Source organism: Notolabrus celidotus, chromosome 11 (assembly GCF_009762535.1).
Source record: "Notolabrus celidotus isolate fNotCel1 chromosome 11, fNotCel1.pri, whole genome shotgun sequence".
Lineage (NCBI taxonomy): Eukaryota > Metazoa > Chordata > Actinopteri > Labriformes > Labridae > Notolabrus > Notolabrus celidotus.
Genome location: NC_048282.1, coordinates 23,041,782 through 23,062,476, shown reverse-complemented (window position 1 = coordinate 23,062,476; position 20,695 = coordinate 23,041,782). Strand labels below are relative to the sequence as shown.

General features: G+C 40.3%; 3 protein-coding genes across 10 annotated transcripts in view; 1 reads left to right on the top strand and 2 right to left on the bottom strand.

Moving 5' to 3' along the window:
- The window catches only part of LOC117821210 (serine/threonine-protein kinase WNK2-like), a 51,279-nt gene extending 50,393 nt beyond the window's left edge, over window positions 1–886 (bottom strand). For 2 of the 5 annotated variants that reach the window (XM_034695316.1, XM_034695317.1), the window contains exon 1: window positions 321–885. The gene's annotated coding sequence lies outside the window, so the exon portion shown is untranslated. Of the gene's footprint in view, window positions 1–320 lie in introns of all 5 variants that reach the window. The other 3 variants (XM_034695318.1, XM_034695319.1, XM_034695320.1) reach the window with 3 other exon arrangements.
- LOC117821212 (ninjurin-1-like) lies at window positions 79–18,209 on the top strand. Of its 4 annotated transcripts, none has more exons than XM_034695325.1 (4): window positions 79–218; window positions 6,780–7,017; window positions 12,236–12,392; window positions 17,409–18,209. In XM_034695325.1, the coding sequence occupies exons 1-3, from the start codon at window positions 207–209 to the stop codon at window positions 12,376–12,378; spliced, it is 393 nt and encodes a 130-aa protein (XP_034551216.1). In that variant the 5' UTR covers window positions 79–206; the 3' UTR covers window positions 12,379–12,392; window positions 17,409–18,209. The 4 variants fall into 4 exon arrangements, with proteins under 4 accessions (XP_034551216.1, XP_034551214.1, XP_034551213.1 ...); XM_034695323.1 differs by lacking the exon at window positions 79–218 and adding an exon at window positions 1,121–1,389 and having other exon boundaries at window positions 17,412–18,209; XM_034695322.1 differs by lacking the exon at window positions 79–218 and adding an exon at window positions 1,121–1,389.
- LOC117821211 (caspase recruitment domain-containing protein 19-like) lies at window positions 14,603–20,399 on the bottom strand. Its single transcript, XM_034695321.1, has 6 exons — window positions 20,363–20,399; window positions 19,253–19,398; window positions 18,995–19,151; window positions 18,326–18,394; window positions 15,590–15,655; window positions 14,603–15,406 (listed from the first exon to the last, which is right to left on the bottom strand). The coding sequence occupies exons 1-6, from the start codon at window positions 20,367–20,369 to the stop codon at window positions 15,306–15,308; spliced, it is 546 nt and encodes a 181-aa protein (XP_034551212.1). The 5' UTR covers window positions 20,370–20,399; the 3' UTR covers window positions 14,603–15,305.
- Between the last annotated feature and the right edge of the window lie 296 nt (window positions 20,400–20,695).

The window sequence follows — 20,695 nt, the reverse complement described above, 5'->3', positions numbered from 1 at the left end:
CGTGACCAGTCAGTGAAACAGAACACAACAAGAAAATACTGAAGCTACCTTTAACAAGTATTACATTCATGGGCTTCAGCTGTTTTAGAGAGTTTAAGGAAGTCAATAAAAGCAGGTGGCTGACAAGGCAAGCCCACGAGTTTGAACACAGCAGAAGCCCTCAATGACCATGTGAAGGAAAAAACAAGCAGGCTGCTTCACACTTAATGTTAAGTTGGGTAGGTACTCCAGAATTAAAGGTGCTAACTTGCCTTAAAGCTTAGCTGGTGGTTCAAACATTGTATGAAACTTAAATTAAACAAAGGTGGGACACGACTTACCTTCGTGAAAAGCGAATAAACCCGAGCAAACACGCCCAAGCGACACAGAGAGGAGAAAAAGGTCCAGAATGAGAAAAAGAAAAACCTCGTTTGTCCACAGTAAAAAAATAAAGGTGGACCATTTAACGCCCTATCTGTGTATTATCCCGATTTTCACACACAGGAGCCACGAGCACGACCGCAAACAATTTAACATTCAACTTTAGTCTTTGCTTAATAAAAATGATCCCATTTAGTCACGAAAAAGACACAATATGTCGTATTTATATCCTTTGAAGTCGCATCCCTCTTCCTCGGTTGCAGCTGACGATGCCGAGTCTCTCCGTGCCCTGCTGAATGCGGAGCGTGCAGTCAAAGACCCTCAGGCCGCTCAAACACACCACATATGTGGGTTCACCCCGGTCGTCCCCTCGGTAATTAATTCACGCGGACAACTGTGTTTTAGCTTGTCATCGTCTGTCCTCCTCACTGAAGTCAATACCACGGCGAGGTACACAAATATGCTTCCCATTCAGCTCGCTTGGTTCCACGCCCCTGGTAACGACTTGAGGGATCGGCCAATAACACGACAGGCTGGGAGGACACCACAGAGATCCCCATCATCATGCTGCTGCTGTTCGGCAGCGAAAGTGACACATATCTAATGTAAAAATAAAAAAAAACTGAACAGAAAAGGGCCAAAGAGAATCCGGGTATGCCAAGGACCACGCACTTTAAATGGCCAATCCCTCCACAGATGCTGTAAAAATGCTGTAAAATCTCTTTCACGCCCTTCACCAACTCGTCCAATCACGTGTCTCTTTGCCTCTCACTCCCAGCTCAACAGCTTTTTATTCAATATATTTCTTTGAATATAATATTTTAGATATTTTCGTTGGATGTTAACTGATCGTGCAAGTAATGCGAGGCTAAATAACTGCAGGTCCCGTCCTCTTTTCCCCTACAACAAGACACTTTGAATCTCAATTTCTCGGAGCCGCAGCCTGCAGCTGAGGCGCAGTAGCATACATTGACACATAGGGATATGATGATCAGCAGCAGCAGAAGCAACAGGGGGAGTGGGACTGAGGTAGGATATTTGAGACCATTTTAAAAGAAATCAGGTAAATTTAGCATAATGCAGGACTAAACTGTCCATGCGTTTTTCTGAAGCAGGATAGATAGATAGATAGATAGATAGATAGATAGATAGATAGATAGATGGATGGATGGATGGATGGATGGATGGATGAATGGATGGATGGATGGATGGATTTGCCATTTTAAAAAGTTTAAAATGTATGCAGCAGTTGTGCAAACTATTGTTAATTTTTGGTAGAGCAATTTTGGGATCGCCCCTAAAGGTGTGGTTGATTCATTTTCATGAAAAGTGGAAATGGACACCATAGTTCCTGCATGTTGGTCTCTTCTCAAATTCCATTGTCATCATGCAGATCTATGTTGGAGGAAACCAACAATCTAAAAATGATGTCAGATTCAACATTCTCAAAGAAAACATGATTTAAAAAATATTTTGACTGAAACATTTGTACATGTCTGGTTCAGGCATGCTGCTAGGTCAGATGACAGTCTGGATCAGTTGGGGAGTGAGGCATTGTTGGCACCTGAGTGACCTTATAAATAATGAATACGCTCCTTTGTTTCCACTTCAGTGGCCAAAATGAGCACACAAACACTTGTACATGTAGTTTTACTTTTATATAATGTCACAGTACTTTGTTCCATGGCTAGATTGTTGCAGAGCAAGGAGTGTTTATTGTGTTTTATGTGGCGATTGAAGTTGCCATTGGAGCAGTAATTACGATGGTAGTTTGGAGATGCATCCAGTTTTACAAGGCAAGGGAATGAGCTTCTCTATGTCATCTCTATAGTCACTGTTTTAACAGCGCCATTCACATTCAGATAGATGTGTTAGTGTCTATCTGAATGTTATATTCAGATAGATGTATTAGTGTCTGGGTGATTGTGTATGTGTTTGAGGAAGAAGCAGGGAGGAAGAGAGAGAGAGATCCTGAATGGCAGCCAGAGATACTTCCTTGTGATTGTCAAAGCTCAGCCAACAGATGCAGAATGTAATACCCTCACGCTCAATAAAATGAGCAACTGGTCTCATTTACAATGTGTCTCCTACCACTGTGAGTCAATAAGAAGGAATCAACCCATGGTTTGTTTCGCGGAGGTTAGATCTTTTATGTTCTTAATATAAGTGCTTCTGTTGCAATGAAATCACATCCCATGTCAGATTGCAGTACATCCTGTGGAAATTTGTTTTGCCTGTTTTTTTCTGATAGTTATGACAACATTTTTCAGATTGAGGAAGTATTTTATTCTCTGAGTGCCATGATGGGATAGAACAGTTATGTTTGCTTTGGACTGTGTAAGGCTGTAAAACTAAAAGCCCTACAGAGAATCATGGAAATTAGATTTTCAGTTGAGTCGATCCTCATCTGGAGGAGGGCCAGAGTTTGAGGTGAGTGAGAGAGGCAGGCTGCTGATAGGACATGATGGATGGGGAGCAGAGAAGTGCTGATGTATTAGAAAAAAAAACACAAAAGGGGATGGGAAACACACACCCATGCAGTTACAGATGCAAGTTCATTTGCTTTTTCATGATGACGTTGAACAGCAGCAGCAGGTCCAGTTAACTAAATAATACATGCAAGTTTTTAAGTGATGTCTTGCTTTGTGAGCTTCCCACAGGCAGATACAGAACTTTGTGGTACAAAACTAAATGACGGATGACATATTCTCACAGTAGCTGAAAAGAAGGTATTTTACTTAGTGGTATGTGAGGATGTGGGAAAAGGGCAAAAAATTGGGATTACATGTGCAAGTTCAATGAGTTCATTTCTATTGTTTGGAAAAGAGCCAAAACTTTAGTTGGCATTTGGATGAGAGACCATTTATGGTTCAACAAAGGTTTTGGTACAGACTCGGGAATTTAGGACTATAAGCCTTTTTCAGAGGGAGGGATTTGTGTAGTTTATGGTGTCTAGCTTAGAGTCAGACGTAAAGATAGTTATTTAAGATGGAACACAACTCCAGTGGGTGTAGTTTCAAGTTACTATGAGATTGTTTACTTAAATGTGCTTTTAGAGTCTTCAGAGTCAACATATGAGTATTAGGTATCTTCTATTGTCAATTTTATACTGCATACTTTTTCATTTGTTATCTAATCTGTGCTTTGTATATTGTATATATTTAAGAAATATAACCAAACTTCAATTAAAACAAATAAGTAATGTATATTTTTTTTTGAATAAGAGGCAGTCTCAGTTGCCACTTCTGGTATGCATAATTGAATTTATCCTAACTACAAGCGCAACATTAATTTATTTTGAAATATAATTTATGGATAAATTACTTGGCCACCTTCTTTCATTTGTCTTTTACCTACAGTTTTACATTTAAGTGTACATCTCATCTGATTTCACTGAAAACAGGCTCCATTTAATGTTTTAACATAAATCCATCTGCTCACGCATTACTGAGATTTAATAAAGATTCACACAACTTTTCTATCCCCACCTACTCGTCTACATCCTCCCACATGTACCCAGAGTTCATTTCAAACTAGGATTACAATGTGAATAATTCATCATACAAAACAAGCATTAGAACCTTGAACACGTGCAGAGTGATTGACGTAATGAGAACCTTCAGATTATTGAAAAATAACAATAGATCAGTAATGGCTGGAAGACTGACAAGTGCTTTGCCTCACAATAGGAAACAAAAGACAGCGTAGATATACAAATGTGCATTGACCTGTGTGTTTTTTTCAAGTTGAAGTGTTATCATCAGAGAGCCTAGTTCGGATGCCTCCTTTTATTTGTTCCTTGTAATATGTCCAACACACCCATCTTCTAGTGTCAGCACAGTGTGACATACGTAGATTCACTATCTACTTGTTCTAAATATCTCATCTACTATGATTAGTTGTTTCCTATGTTCTCAGAAATATGATGTAAGTAAACTGCAGGGTTACTCCTGACATAAAGTTCGGTGCGACTTGAGGCCTTCAGTCATGACCTTGTATGTAAAGAATACTGAATTCTGCAACAAAAGACAAAAATAGTTTTCAACAGCTGCTGACGAAATTTGAAGAAAACTCATGCTCTGTGCTTTCTAGACATTCTGACTCCATCCAGTGATCTCACAACAACATTATCTCACTGTGGTCTGTTGACTCGGGGATAAAAGGCTGTCCTTAGAGAAGCTTGCGTCGTGAGCAGCATGTGTGACCCTGACACGTCATGACAGCGTACCATTTGCACAACTCCTGGTCACACAGGGCTACACACAACACAAGAACACATCCCTGTTCCTTGAGGAATGTAGGGAAAGCTGTTTTGAGGAGCTGTTCAAATTCTTGTTATGAGTCATACCAAGGGGTGTCACGGCTCCCAGAGGAAAGGATTGTGAGAAAACTCATGGAGGATTATTTTCTTTCGAAGATTGCTGGATTTAGTCGGGATGTCTTTGCAGCTTTCACATTAAGCTATACTAAATGCTAGAATCTAAAATTATAGGTATGCAACCAGATGTAGAACTAGGCAAGTGACACATGTAATCCATGACCTAATGGCTTATTAAGAGAATTAAACACAGCTTGTCCAGTGGTGATCACAGGGTTTATAAAAGTCATCCAAATAATTACCAAGTAAGTACACCCCCCATGACTACACTGTCTGTGCGGTTTGTACTTCCCCCTCGTACATCAACATAACCATGCCGTGTGATTGTTGTGATTCTCCTAAAGACATTGTAATTCAGCTGTAGCCTACCCTGTGGCAAATTAGAGGGTACAGCTTTTCTTTTCCTTCTTTTTGTCTCATCCCAGAGGGAAGATGAGTCGTATAGCTCTGTGCTTTGGTTAATCCTTGACAAACTGTGCTCCCTCAGCAGCAGGGGTGTGTTGTGAGAAAAAAGGAAGGCTTCAGCGTCGAGGAGGAGACTGGGAGCAACTGCTGATTATTAATGTTGGGGGAGACTTTGACTGTGCGTGTGCAGGTCCAGGCCTTGACTCAACCAACATTCAGCAATGGTGCTAAGGTTTTTGGTCTGGAAAGGCTGAATAGTGAGTGCAAGTGGATGTTCATTCAGTGCAGTGGCCAGAATGGAAAATGCTTTTTTTTCTCATCCTTTCAGAAGAGCTATTTCTTACTTTTTCAAGCTTCTGCTGATGTCTTTTTTCCCAGTCCACTTGGATGGCATACAGACACAGTCAGAAAGAAGAACACAGCTACGCTTCTGTTACACAATCCTCACCCACACAAGGATCAATGGGTTGTAGAATTCAACATAAAACTGAGTCGTAGTCTTTCGTTGATGCTTTCAGTTATCAACTGTTGACTATACCCTGGAAGAAATACAGCCTAAATACCCCTCCTCTCTTAGAGGCTGTCTCACAAAGCAGGATTAATGAAGTTGGCTCCAGTTGTTGCAAAAAGTTGCTCTGGGTCTTCTCAGTTCATTTACCTAATTTACTCTCAATCAATCCTTATTTGTATAGCGCCAAATCACAACAAACGTTATCTCAAGACACTTTTACAAACATAGGAGGTCTAGACCACTCTATGTCAAATTATGAACAGAGACCCAACACCAAGACAGGGTAAGACTCAGTCTTACCCCACTTTAATCCACCATAAGCATTGCACCTCGCAATATTTAGCTAGTTACAGCAGCAAGGAAAAACTTCCTTTTAATAGGCAGAAACCTCGAACAGAACCAGGAGCGATGATAGTGATGAGACAAGTAGTAGAAGCTGTTGCTGCTGGAGTCCAACACGTTCGTATCACCTGGAGTCTGGAATGTCCACAGCAGGAGGACGTCTACGGCAGTTTAGAGGAACCTATGAGACAAGGGACCTCAGGGACTCTGTAATTCTGAATCAAGACACAGGGACATATGAAGAAAGATACGGCTGAGAGGGTAATAGTATCACATGCTACAACAAACACAACATGGACAGTCAATCTCACTGCTTTGAAGTCAAAGAAAGTCAAACAAAACTAGAGGAAAGGGCACATGGAAAAGCATAGGGTCAGATATGTTCGGAGCCTTGACACAGAACAAGAACATGTGCAGAGTGAATGTCATCACTGAAACTACAGCCAGCAGACAGACTCAAACATTGCACTTGATTTGTTTACAATCACAGTATTTGAAATGGTTTGTTACCACTGTGCCAGTATCTCCTTGCAGCACTAATAGCTTCTTGTTGTGCTAATTAGGTCAACATGATAACCAGATCCTCAGCATCAATGCACAGGAAGCACAAAAATTGCTGCTATCATCAACAACATGCTGCTGCGTTGTTGCTCTGCAGGGACAACAAACCAGCAGCACACCATTCGTGCTTTTCCGTTTATTTCCAGGAGTTTTCTTTCATGCGTTATCTCAAAGCCATAAACATTTTTATCTCCATGCCAGATACTTTCTTCTTTTCCCCAGGCCTCTCATCCAGATGCTCAGCCCAGCAGCCCCACCCCTCTGAACATGAACCACTACACCAATAAGAAGAGTGCGGCAGAGAGCATGCTGGATGTGGCTCTGCTAATGGCTAACGCTTCCCAGCTGAAGGCGGTGCTTGACCAGGGGTCCGACCTCTCCTTTTACACCCCCATCGTTGCCCTGATCAGCATCTCCCTCTGTCTGCAGGTCACAGTTGGGGTGCTGCTTATCTTCATAGGTGAGAAAATAAACACAGCCCACCGAGACCTTTTGGTGTCTTTGTTGTCTGGTGAGCGTCACAACCTTTGCTTTCCCTTTGAGTTTCTTCTCCTCCACCCCCCTCTCCTCTGCAATGTCAAGTCCACTGATCACTGACAAACAACTCATTACCCGCTAGCTGTAACCATGGCAACTCATCTGACTCCAGGTCAGGGGTCAGTATGTTTTTGTGCTGCAGGGTGTCAACGGAAATTGTCAATAGCGGGCTTTCTGTGTCGTCAAGAAAACAGAAAGAAAGGAAAGAATCAACACATGGTGCCATTAAGTCACATGTCTAGAGGTCTGAGGATGTCTGTTTCTAAAAGCAAAATCTGGTGTTGTAAAAAAAAGGGTCCATAAAGATGGTAGGATGAGCTAAGATGATTTGTTTCAGTGCAGGTTAAATGACTGTTCAATTTACTCTGACAAAACGCAGGTCAGTGCACTTTAGCCAGGTCACACTGACTCATTCAGCTCCAGCAAGAGAAGTACATAAGGAGTATTTGTCATGGTCCTTCCATATATCCAGAAATACTACAGCTCTAGTGCTAAACATTTCCGTTTTGTGCTCCTCTGTCTGTAATCTATAGCTATAAAAAAAAAAAAGAAGTAATATATTGCATAAAATATTTTAAGCATTATTTCCCATAGATATCTAACTTTTCACTGAACCTTTCCACATATTTCTACAAAATATACATGATGTCATCACTTATTTACTGTGGGTTGAATTATTAGGTAACACTTTACAATAATGGAACAGTTTTATTATCGAAATAATGCTTAATTCATGTTGAAGTAATGCATGACTCAAGATGAATTTCTGTATAGATTAATGATTAATTCCTGTTGTTCACCATGAACTCATGATCCTGTCACTATGACTTCATGTAACAATGGTTGTTTATTACATCATTAGTTAAGGTGCGGTAATTAACAGTTACTTCTTACATCAATTCATATATGACTAAATTTGCTGGACATAGGAGTTTTTTTTAGGATAGCTGCATATGAACAGCCTCTCAGGCTGCTCAATAAAAGGAGTTGTTGTCCCTCAGTTTGGTGTGTGCAACAGAGAAGTCAACCCCTTCAGTTGGTTTCTCTGGGTTTTGTGTGAAGAGTGTTGTTGAGAAAGAGTGTATATGTTTGTTGGTGTGTTGTGGAGAAACGGAGGGTGACAAAGAGAATTAAAAAGAAGTTTGATCTCTCAAGAGATTTTATGCATTTGGTTTTTATCCCTTCCAAGTGACTACAATGTTTGTTTTGGCCATTTCCTTAGTTTGTCTACTCATTTGAAGTATCATTAATGGGTGGCTGTGGAGTTTTACACTTCCTCTCCACCTTTAAGAACCCAAATGCCTTACATTTGTTGTTTATAAGGGTTTAAGTTTCTTTTTGTTAGTGTCCCTGCACCTCTGTCCTTCATGTCATGTGACTTGCAGACCCGTAACAGTACATAAACATATATAACAGTATATAAACACATATGTGTGTAAATACTGTATATATACATATATACTTTCATATGTCCATGAAAGTTTGGTAGTTATCCAGGTCCAGAATAATAAACTTTTTAAAAATATTACAATAATGAAAATGAAAAGGTTTCCATATAAACTTCATAGAAGCCAGTGCTTCAATTTGGCCACCGTAGACGAAAAATCTGAACATAACCCAGTTATTATGATCATTGTTTTAGCTTCAACCATTTTTTAACCATATTTTTGTACTCTAATTGATTATATGGAGAAAAGGTATTTTAATAAAATATGTGTCGTTTAAAAAAATCGAATCAGATTTGGTAAAAAAATCCTCCTTACAATCAAACATACTCAAATGGTTTGCTTTTGTTTTCTGTCTTCTAAAGCTTGATATGTCACAGAGAAGGTCAATCAGGATGTTAGTCATCACACATTCATGAAGGCCGAACCTCCTCCTTCCACCAAATCCCGTCTTCACTGGCCCCCCTTACACCCAAACCCCCCCTCACACCTCCTTGCCGCCACCAGAATATCAAACACATCACATTCTCGTGGCTCTTTTCATTCCTATTCCTTCATTTTTGTCTGACTGCTCTGAACCCCACCGCCCTCTCTTCTCCCCCTCTCCACCCACCTCCCCTAAATTCTCCCCTCCCTCTCTCCTGTGGATCCAGCTCTGTCTAATGGAGCCAGTGGTGCGTGATGTGAGTGGCCTACATACCATCACCACCCCCACCCCCCCTACCCTAACCCCCCGCCCCAACCCCTGTCCACCCCAGTCCAGTCAGATCAGACACACACAGGCGGGGTCCTTACACCGCTTAACACTTGGTTATCTCCCATTAACACACACTCACATATACAAACATAGAGCATGTGACTGTAGAGTAATGGCTACTGTAAACCCTCCCTAAACTCACATGCACACACACACGCACACTCACAAGACAGTGACAGTGACATCTTCATTACTTGTTAGGTCATTAACTCGATTTGGATCGCTTGTCTTGTTCAACATTTTTAGATCAAAGTGCAGAAATTAAATGACACATAGAAATACAGGAAACACAAACCTCCTTTAATCAGCTCACTCTTCCCTACATCATTCTTTCTTGAATCACAAGCTTGTTGTCCTGAGATAAGTTTTGCAAAATGAAAAACCGACCCTTTCATTTTCCTTTATTCCTCTGACTTGCAGAAGAAGTGATGAATGCGAAAACACAAGGATGCTGGCTGATGTTTGGACAAAATTTCATTTTGTTTGGCATTTACATGCAGGCAAAGGAATTCATATAACATTATGTTCTCCTACATATTGACACTACTTATTCTTCAGGTGAGTTGGAACCCAGAGGATTTGACCTTTTTATTAACAAACTAATAAAAAACTCCAGTAGCTGAAAACAAAGTAGATTTTCAGGGATTTAGGATGAACATTTGAGATTTCCTGCATGGACAGTACATCAACATCACTGATATACACTGATCAGCCATAACATTATGAACACTGACAAGTGGTGTGTGATGTGCTTATCTTTTTTTGAGTTGCACCTGTTTGTAGATCAGAAATGTTAAGCATCAAGTGAACATTTATTCCTCAAAGTTGATGTGTTTGAAGCAGAAAAAATGGACAAGTAAAGGACGTGAGTGACTTTGACATGGACTTAATTATGATGGCTGGATGACTGGGTCAGAGTATCTCCAAAACTGCATCTCTTCCCAGTCTGCACTTCTTAAAAGTGGTCCAAGGAAGGGAAACCAATCAACCGGTAACAGGGTCATGGGCGACTAAGCCTCATTGATGCACTTGAGGAGTGGAGGCTGGCCTGTGTGGCCTGATTCAACAGAAGAACTTCTGGAGCTCAAACTGCTGAAAAAGTTCATGCTGGTTCTCATAGAAAGGTGTCAGAACACAGTGCATCCCAGTTTGTTGTGTATGGGGCTGTGTAGCTGCAGACTGGTCATGGTGCTCATGCTGACCTCTGTCCATAAGCTTTAAGCACCTACAATTGAGTGAGTATCAGAGCTGAACCACAGAAGAAGAAGGTTGGTCTTCAAATTCCCCAGATCTCAATCCAATCCAGCATCTGTGGGATATGCTGGACAAACAAGAACAGTCCAGGGAGGCCCTGCCTTGCAATGTCCAGGACTTAAAGGATCTGCTGCTAACTTATTGGTGCCAGATACCAGATATCACCTTTAGATGTCTAGTGGAGTCCATGTCTCCTCAAGCTGGGGCGGCTTTAACCCTCACCTGCTGAGAGGGGGACTACCCAATACCAGGCAGGTGGTCATAATGTTATTGCTGATCGGTGTATAGAACAGATGAACCCACTGGTCTATATTCATTCATTCATTTATTCATAAGAATTTTATTTGCTCACTTCAGTGTTTGACAACACAACATATTCGATACACATCTTCACAAAATAGAGTATACACTGTCCATGAACAAACAGGAGCAGGAAGAAGAAAAACGTATAATACCGGCCCCTCCCCTTAATCACAACATGATCTACCACTAAACCAGACAACTAACCCGATGGTAATCACCTTCTCTTTTCACCAAAACATCAAATGTAACAATAAACACTGAAACAATCAAATACAGATTTACTGGATGAGTTTGTAGTTCCCCATTACTTTACCTTTTAACATTCTTTTAAACTGTAAAATATTAGAGCAGCATCTTATATCATCATCCAGAGGATTCCAAAGATTTACTCCACCAACTGAAACACACATTTGCTTTAATGTAATGGACTTTTGAAATTAAATTTCCGTCTATGAGCCTCCTATGAGATGTTAACACCATTTAAAACCAAACTTATTTGATCATCGTTTTTTTTGTTACCAAAAATCATAAACTTAGTTTTATTCCAGTTCATGGATAACTTATTTTCACCAAACCACCTCTTAAGTTTGACCATATCGCACACTATAGTATCTCTAATTGACTTTAAATCCTTTCCAGAACAAAAAATAATAGTGTCATCCACAAACAGAAGAAATTGCAAAATGCTGGAAACATCACATATTTCATTAATATACAGGATAAACAATTTTGGGATCAAAACCAACCCTTGTGGAACTCTTAACAGTCATAAACTCTGAATTCAAACCAGAAAACTGTACGCACTGCTTTCAATTTTACAAATAACTTCTGAGCCTTATGAACATTCCCCCTAATTCCATAACTAAGCAGTTTGGATATAAGCAAACTGTGGTCAATGGTGTCAAATGCAAGTGATAAAAATGATTGAGTACATTTATCATAGATTCACTTTTATCACATTTTGTCTGTGATACTTTACTCAAATAAATGATATCAATGATTACTAGAACTCTTTACATCCCTGCATAGTAATAAACTTGATTTTAAAGCTGGAGCTCAAGGACCAAATAAGGACCAAAATTAAAATAAAAATGTTTGGTGTCAAAACTCCCATTTAGTTTTATGATGACAAAAAATAAAACTGTTAGTTGCACAAGCAATCCATATCAATCTGCCCTCGCCAGAATGTAACATTTGAGCCGCTGCAATTTTGGTGGGATCACTTGTGGACACGCACCCAGAATAAAGTATTTATGGATTTATCGTTGTCAATAAATCAGTGTGTATTGAGTTGGCCGGAGTCCCAGCATAAAGTAGATTGCTGATGTTAGATGAGACATTCATTGAGTGTGTGTATTTGTGTGTTCTTCTTTTGTCCACAGTTCAGTGGGACCTGAATGATGAACAAAAACACTGGAGGTCGGACGTTCTGGAGGACTTGGCCACATGCCTGGTTTTTATCATAGTGGTTGTGAACGTCTTTATTACAGCCATTGGAGTCCACCGGCCCAAACACAGTGACTGAACAATAAAACACAGGTATTCTCTCTGTCTAATAACAAATATTCTCTCTCTTTCTCTGCTTCTTGTTCTCACAGGTGTTTTTGTCTTATGTCTCACTGTGCAGTTTTCTCCAAAGACATCTGTGTTGTCAGCATTTATTTTTGGGTCCTCACCTTTTCTGACATAAACCTTCACAATCCCCCTACCTGACCTACAAACACACTGACCTCTCCAGGCTCTCAGAGAATTTTCCACCGGAAAACTACACAAAACCCCCAAAAATCCAACAGCTGGCTCATTTACCAGAAAATCATTGTCCTGCAAACTGCTGCATGCACACAGGGAAAAATAGAACAAACAAGAGAGAAACATCAGAAGAGACAATGGGGTCTGATGCACAAACAACACAACATTTGTTTCTGATGGATAAACAGGAAAGCGGAGACAACAGCAGTCAGGAACATGTGACCTCATGCTGTCTGTCTCCCTCTCTGCCCGAGAGTGACCTGAAGCACTGCCAGACTGCAAATGCACAGTAGCGCACACACACACACAAATGGAGAACAGGCTTCAATTTTTAATAACTGCTGATGTTCGTGCAAGATCTCATAGTTCCTGTCCAGACAGCTTGGACCAGGAGAATTCAGGGGTCGGCTGAGGAAACATACACAGAAGAGGGTGTGCCCATGTGAGTCAAAGCGCCGTCCAGCCCCAGGAGGCTAAACCTTAGGGACACATCTGTCCGCAACCACAGGCCACAAGCCTAACATGAAATTAAAACAATGTTTGGTTGTGCCTCAACTCTCTGAGCACAGTCTGAGTGTGCCTGTGGTTCTCCGAACCAGCAGCTCATGAGTCAGTCAACACAGCAGAGTCCAGCAGAAGTGCTTGTTAAAATGTAGGCCCTAATTAGACAGTGTTTCAGCCATGTCATCGAAGCCCCAATTACAGCACAAGAAAATCCTCAATTTACACTCTGGAGTTGTTAAACAAAAGAAGTTTGAACTTGTTTTACATTATCTTGAGAACACCTCAAGAATAATCAGGCTGATTTGTATAATTTCTTCAATGTGACTGTGACAAAGCACCCTTAAGATGACAAACCAACGTCACAATCTGATCCTCTTCCTCCTCCACAACTATCATTGGTAACCGTGGAAACAGGCCGAGAGCCAGATTGATGACACACACACACAGCTCCACTCAAGGCAGATCTGTAGACTGATATAGATACATAATGTATGTCTGTGGCTCCATCTTAGAAGCAGCTCAGTGGGAGTCTCACTTCAGAAGATGCTGTTGATGCCGTTGATTAAGGAGAAGTTTCAGCTCATTGGAAGCAACACTATTAATAGCTCTCAAGAGGGGATGATGGATACAGGCATTCAAGCTGGACAATCACCCTGGTGACACTTCCAGCCCCCTTCAGCACCTCCCCTGCCCGCCTCCTCTGCTGCTGTCTTTGCAGCGGAGATAGAAGCAGGAAGGTGTGGCTCAAGACTCTGGAGATCAGACACCTGAGCTGTACAGCAGAGCACTGTATATAAAACATCTTGGATGAGGCAATTTTCCCACTGAGTCATCATTATGAGTAATACTTAAAAGGGCATCAAGTGAGTATAAAATGCATCTACTCTGCACACATGGCTATCTTGAGCAGTCAGCAGCTGGCATTTAATTAAGACTACATTCATTCAATCAATTGATCATTATTCATTTATGTTGTTTGTCTATTGCCCCTGACTTTGTTATACTACACCAGAACATTTTCCATCCTTAGTTCCCATTTTGGTCGACTGAACGAGGGAACAGTGCCCTCTAGTGTTTTCATTGATGTCGCTCAATGAGAGGAAGACGGATTTAATCATCTCCATTTCATGTTCCCAGAGCAAACTATCTTGATCTAATAGCAAAGTAAACAGTGCCAGTCACATTAATAATACATGCTGTACTTTACTTTTTCACTACAGCTCCACTGAGTCAACATTATTTGATGCATTTTAGGTCTTTTCAAGGATTTATTGATCTATTTAAATCAAAAAGAAGACAGAACTTCAGATTGAGTCAAAATGATTTGGTGCTTTATTTGAACAAACATTTTAATAATGCACTCAATTTTTTTCTTACATTAACAAACTTTTCTTGGGACATTGCATTCCAAAAACAATTCTCCCATTTTTAAAAAAGTATATTATTTATTTATTTCATATTTATTATATCTCAAATATCTTTAGACATCCAAATATTTAATATTCTTATGCCATACTAAGCGGTATAAATGTATGGATGCTGTAATGTATCATTGCAGTATGCATATTGGATTTGATGTGCAAAAAGACTTTCTACTTTATCTAGTAACATTTTGTATTAGACAAGTATATATTTTGAAAATTCTGACCCATAATCCTTTGTGCTTGTCCCATTATCCGCACCACCGTCAAGGCACAGGGAGATGAAAGAATGCAATGCATGAACAGATTACAGGGAAACAGTAAGTTTGCACACTTAGGCAGTATAAATACTTTGCAACTCTTGTAGGAACTCTGTTAGTAGGACAACATAACCCCCCATTATTCATACTAATGCCTTCAGTAGAGTTTAGTGACATAATGTGATTGCCAGCATAGCTCCACTCAGCTCAAACCTAAGCAGAGGTCAGTCGGAGTGCAGCAAATATTACATTTTATAGAGAATGTGACTGGAATCATTGCATACAGAAAATAAGCCTCATATATACAAGCTTTGGGGTAGAACATTACATGTTTTCCATACAAGTACTGCAAAACAAGTCAAGTACTGTTAAGACAAAGGTAAAATGAAAATGAAAAAATCACGTAGCTCTTCAAGGTTCTGAGTTTGGCACTGCAAAGGGGAACATTTAATGGTTTGATGTTGTCAAAGGACCCGATCTTCATTTTCAGCACCTCAATGGCCTCTTCTATTCTGTTTTCAAACCTCAGCATAGGAAATCAAAACATCTTTAGCACCATTACTTAGCGCAGCAGCAGAGCAGTGAAGAAAAGGTCTGGTACATCTTAATGTGTCACCCTCTGTGGGGGGGGGGAAGAGTGGCAACAAGGAGTTTTAGTTTGTAGTGGTTTAAAAGTGATAAAAGTCAACAGGGTGGAAGGTAAGCTTTGAATATGAAATATAAACAAAGTTTGGAGGAGCTCTTGATGCTAATGCAGTCTGATATTCTTTGCTATATAAAGACATGACTCTACATGACTCACCTCCATAATAGTAGAGCATTGCAACACCGACTAAAAAACTGAAACAGCTCAGGAAGAACATCGGTCCTACAGAAAGAAAGAAAGAAAGAAAGAAAAAACCTTTAAAAACCAGTAACACCTTTAACCATGTGAGTATTGATTAGTAGGTGGGGATACCATTTTGCCAAGTAGGACCAGGACTTCTAATCAATGGAATAAAAAAAGAAAAGAAGGACAAACTGGAATGTATATATGTGGCAAGACTAATGAGTACACAACTGCTTTGTGAAACAGAAGTCTTTCTCCTATATGAGTTATAAATGGGAGTCAGTGTTTCACATTTTCAATGATGACCCATTTCCCTGCTAACACACCTTTGACCCAGTGGATGCAGCCATAACTGTTCAAAGGAATGCAGGACAGAGGAGGCTGCTTTAGTCTGGGGTTTACACGTGAGCTTAACTGACCCACAAAGCCAAAGCCCTGGATGCAATGGGATGATAAATGGTGAAGCAGTGCTGAGCAGAGGGGCCCACATTGTGATGTTGGGGGTTAAAAGGTTCAGCAGACAACTACATGTGCTGAAGAACAAAGCTTAGTTTGGCTTAAGGGACTTATCTGAGGATCAGTGCGGGGTGCAGAGGCACCCTGACACAGATAAACTGGAAGACCGCCCCATTTTGAAAACAATTCTTGTGGTCAGGTTTCCAAATAAAACTTTTATGACTTCAGTTCAACATGTGTTCTGGACCATTGACCACAAATTATTTTCCTATGAATCACTGTTGACCTTTCCCAAACTTTAACAGGAGTTAACATGAGGAGTTGTTTCTACTAAGAATAGATCAACAAAGGCAATATATAGACAAGGATGGGCCAACTGTTGAAAGTCATTTAAAATCCCAATGGCTTCAAACAAGCACTTTTCATAGTTATGTTATCATCTCATAGTTTAGTGTTGATAGTCTGCTGATATGGGAGAGCTGGGCAGTTGATCGCATTGTAATTGGTATATGAGTATTTGCAGTGAATACATTGCAAAAGGTCTTAAATGATTAAAACATATACGCAAAATGATTTTATGTGCTTCCTCTCTTAATCAGCTTTCTCTCTTAACGGACAAAGGCCTGGGTGTAGCAAAAATGCTTTTGCACTATCTTGATGTAGTCAGATGAAGCTAAACTAGCTATCAGCTAACCTAGATTAAGTGGAGCCAGTTTAGTGGTTATAAAGAACAGCACCTTGAATTTTTTAAAAGGATTCAGGAGAGACATGTTGCAAACGCAGGTATTGTGTGTAGAGCATATAGAAATGGGAACTGTAAGTTAGAATTAATAAACACACTTTTGTGTGTTCATTAGTCGCAACTAAGTATGAAACTATGTTATCCAATGTGGCATATTTGTCTCATATTGTGTGGGGCCTAATCATTACCTTTGAAATATGATTAGAAATATATGTTCTGGAATCTGTTTGTCATGGTAGATTACACATCTTGAATGCGTTTTAGCTATCTGCTGGGTGATTTCCATTATAGCCTCAAAATAAAACCTACCAGGAGAACTGGTCATCAGTCTGTAAACATCTGGAGTGAACAATTTGTCACTCTTATTCAAACTATATATGGATTCTAAATACTGTACTTGCCTCACTCAAACAAACTCCCATATACAGTGGTGGAAAAAAGATTTTGGACACCCTTAAAATTTTATACATTCTCAAATGTTGTCAGGATATATTTGTGGAAAAATCTTTTTTGTAGTTCAAAAGGTGTGGCTGCATTAGACGGACACAAACAAATACAAATGATTATTTTTCTCTCTGCGTACCCTCACATTAGCAGGAGGAGGATAAAGCTGGAAACTGGACTCATCTGACCACAGAATCTTCTTCCAGTTCCTGGCTATCCAATTCTTGTGTGCTTGGGCCGAACAACGGCAGGCTAATCTGACCTCTGTCTCTCATTGATCAGGGGCTTCTTGACAGCCCTGTCGGACCTTAAGCCATGATCTAAAAGTCAGCCACGTACAGTGCGAGTGGAACACTGGACACCAGTTTGGTTTGACCACCTGCTGCTGAAGCTCCTGTGATGTCATTCGGCGGTTTTCCCTGCACATGCGGATCAGGATGCAGCTGTTTCTTGCTGAAGACACCCTTGGACGCCCAGATCTTGGTTTGTCTTTCAAGCTATTAGTTCATCTGTATTTCTGCATAGTGTATCCAACCGCTGAAGGACTGCATCTGTACTTTCTGGCTATTTGGCGGCAGCTGTACCCTTCCTGGTTGAGAATCTGTATCTTCAGGCATGTTTCCTGCGTTAAGTTCCTTGCTTTAGACATTTTTGTCTCTGAAGAACTTTCAAATGTGCTGGCTTTATATAGACACTAAGCACAATAACAAAATATGTGTCTTTTAATAAAAAACACCACCTTCATTAGTGTGTCACTTGTACCAAAATGACCCAATACTCGAAATTTCTTATGTATTTTTATGGAACCAATCAATTTTAAGTTTTTAATGGCTTTTTTAGAATTTCTTTAGTATTTTGGCTGTGACTGTACTAAAATAAATTGCACTTGAAGACCTAAGAGTGATTCTTAATGCAATATTTAAAAAATGCATGGGGTGTCCGAAAACTTCTTTCCACCACTGTAATTTGTAAATTTCATGAAAAACTGTGACAAAAAATAAAACAGCTCATCATGTGTATCGCCCTGTTGTTCTCTTCTGTAGTGTGAAATGTTGATTTGAATTCACCTCTGTCATTAAGCACGTATCGCTCTTGGGTGCTGGCTGCATTGTACTTCCATTTAGGCTCCACCATATCTAGAACAGAAAGTCAGAATTGGTTAAAGGGTAAACCCCGCACTTTATATAACAGCATTTGCACTGAGGGATCTTTTTCTTAACATGGCGTGCATACAGCACAATTGCTTCTCTACCTAACTTTAATGGGATAAGCCTCCAAAAGGACACACAGGGCAATTACACAGCAGGGGGTGCACCATTATGGGACAGTTGGCTGGGAGATTTGCGTAATCATTGCATGACATATTAGATAAACTTAACTATATAATTTCAAACATGTAAGATTAATTAAGTGGTGGACTTCAAGTTGTATGTAACAAGACAGGTAACATAACAGGTATTAACAGAAAGAGAAGCCTTTCAGGTTAATGCAAGCTACAAGTGTGTCAGTGTATTTACTTTGATTACATTAAGCACAGGAAATGAGAAAACTGGATGTTGACACACCCTCATCTTTAAGGACCTACTTATCAAACTTGAAGGTCATTCGAAATTACAACTAAAAAGACAGTTTGTATGCGAGTCTGCAGGACTACTTTTTAAAGAAGATGATTACAGCTTTACTTGGCAATCTGCAGCCATGAACAATGTCTCTCATGCCCTGCACAGCGGTTTTACCTCTCTGGGTGACTCTAGTGGGCAGGCTGGTGTAGACATCCTCAGCATGGATGTGAAGTCCTCTGTAGAATTCATGACAGGCCTCCTCTCCCTTCACATACAGGTGCGTCAAGAGCTCTGCTAACCGCACTTTTGTGGGCACACTCAGGTTCCTGAACTGCAGGGAGACACAAGCCGAATTGAGTTCTAATGCTGTTCAATTTGTAAGTGAGTGTAGGAAGGTCACATCATTTGTGTTGTAATATTATCTATACTGACCCTGTGTGCTTCCTTGTCGCTGAGTATCTGGGGGTAGATCCTGTTCAGCTGCAGCACAAGTCTGTCAACCAGTTCAGTGTCCAGCCTCTGATGTGAGCACAGGAATTGGGTGTCCCTCTGGAGTTTCTCATGACAATCGTAAATGTCTTATCAAGGATGAGGAAGAGGCAGTGTTACATCAAATACATTTTAAACTTCATAAACACTGTTCCTGAATTGAAAACCACTGAGGCATCAAGGAACCAAAATATGTTGGCCCCCTAATGTGAAGGTAAGGTCACTGACAGGTCATGTACCTGTACAATTAGAATTCACCAGAAAAGCTCTAATTAAATGCCTGCTGATTTAATGTCTAGCCTTAAGTAGTTTGTAAGTAAGCTGGTCTTGGCATTGCTTCTGCACTGAAAATAAAAATCTAAGAGGTTTATTCTCTTGTTTATGAGGTTGAATAGGCTACACTTATTGAACCAGAAAAATTGGCCATGTGGCAAAAAGCTTAATGAGAAGCTTAATGCTGAAAGTCAAATGCTATGAAAATCACTCATTTCGTTTGCCATCAGGCTTCATTAATGAGGATTTATTTAATTCAGCTGGCAACACTTGAACAAAGTGAAACAGACTCCCCCCCCCCCCCCCCCCCCCCCCTCACACACACACACACACACACACACACACACACACACACACACACACACACACACACACACACACACAGGTGTGTGAACAAAGACGTTCAGTACAATGAAGTATGACTACAGCTTCATTCATTTTATACAGCTTGGATAGCTTTGAGCATCTCACGCATGTAACAGAACTGACTAAGGCCTATAACAAAAATAGACAGGTCTAGAAATCTGATTATGTTGAATTGATTCAACAGAAAGAATGTTCAGGCTTCCTCAAGTTATAACGTCCAAACAGATAAAGCAAAAATGATATAGCCTCTATAATAATACTTTACAACAGCAACAACCTAGTGATGCTGTAGAGGAAATTTAGTGCAATCCTCTGAACAGAAGGCCAGCCTGTCACCGCACTAAAAGTCAGTGCGAGGAGCTTACAGTAAACAATCCAGAACAAGACAAAACATCTTACCCTTGAATCACAAACCTGTCATACTGACAAACACGGTGGTTCCCCCCTCAGACCGATGGCCTCTCCGTAAAACTTCCTGCTCCCTCCGGTGTGGCTGTCTCTGTTGTCCCATTACAACAACACACAGCGCCGCCCTGTGCTGCATGAGGCCATGGGATTGACCTTATACCACATGGTCAGTATCAGTCCGCAGACTGAGACTGTGAACTGACCTGACCGGCAGATTAAGAGGATCTGCTTTCAGCTGCACTCATGGACCACAGAGCTGTCATTAATCACATTATTTCATTTCCTGCACTGGTTCGATAACAAAATAAAAATAAAATAACAATAAAAAATAAAATTAAT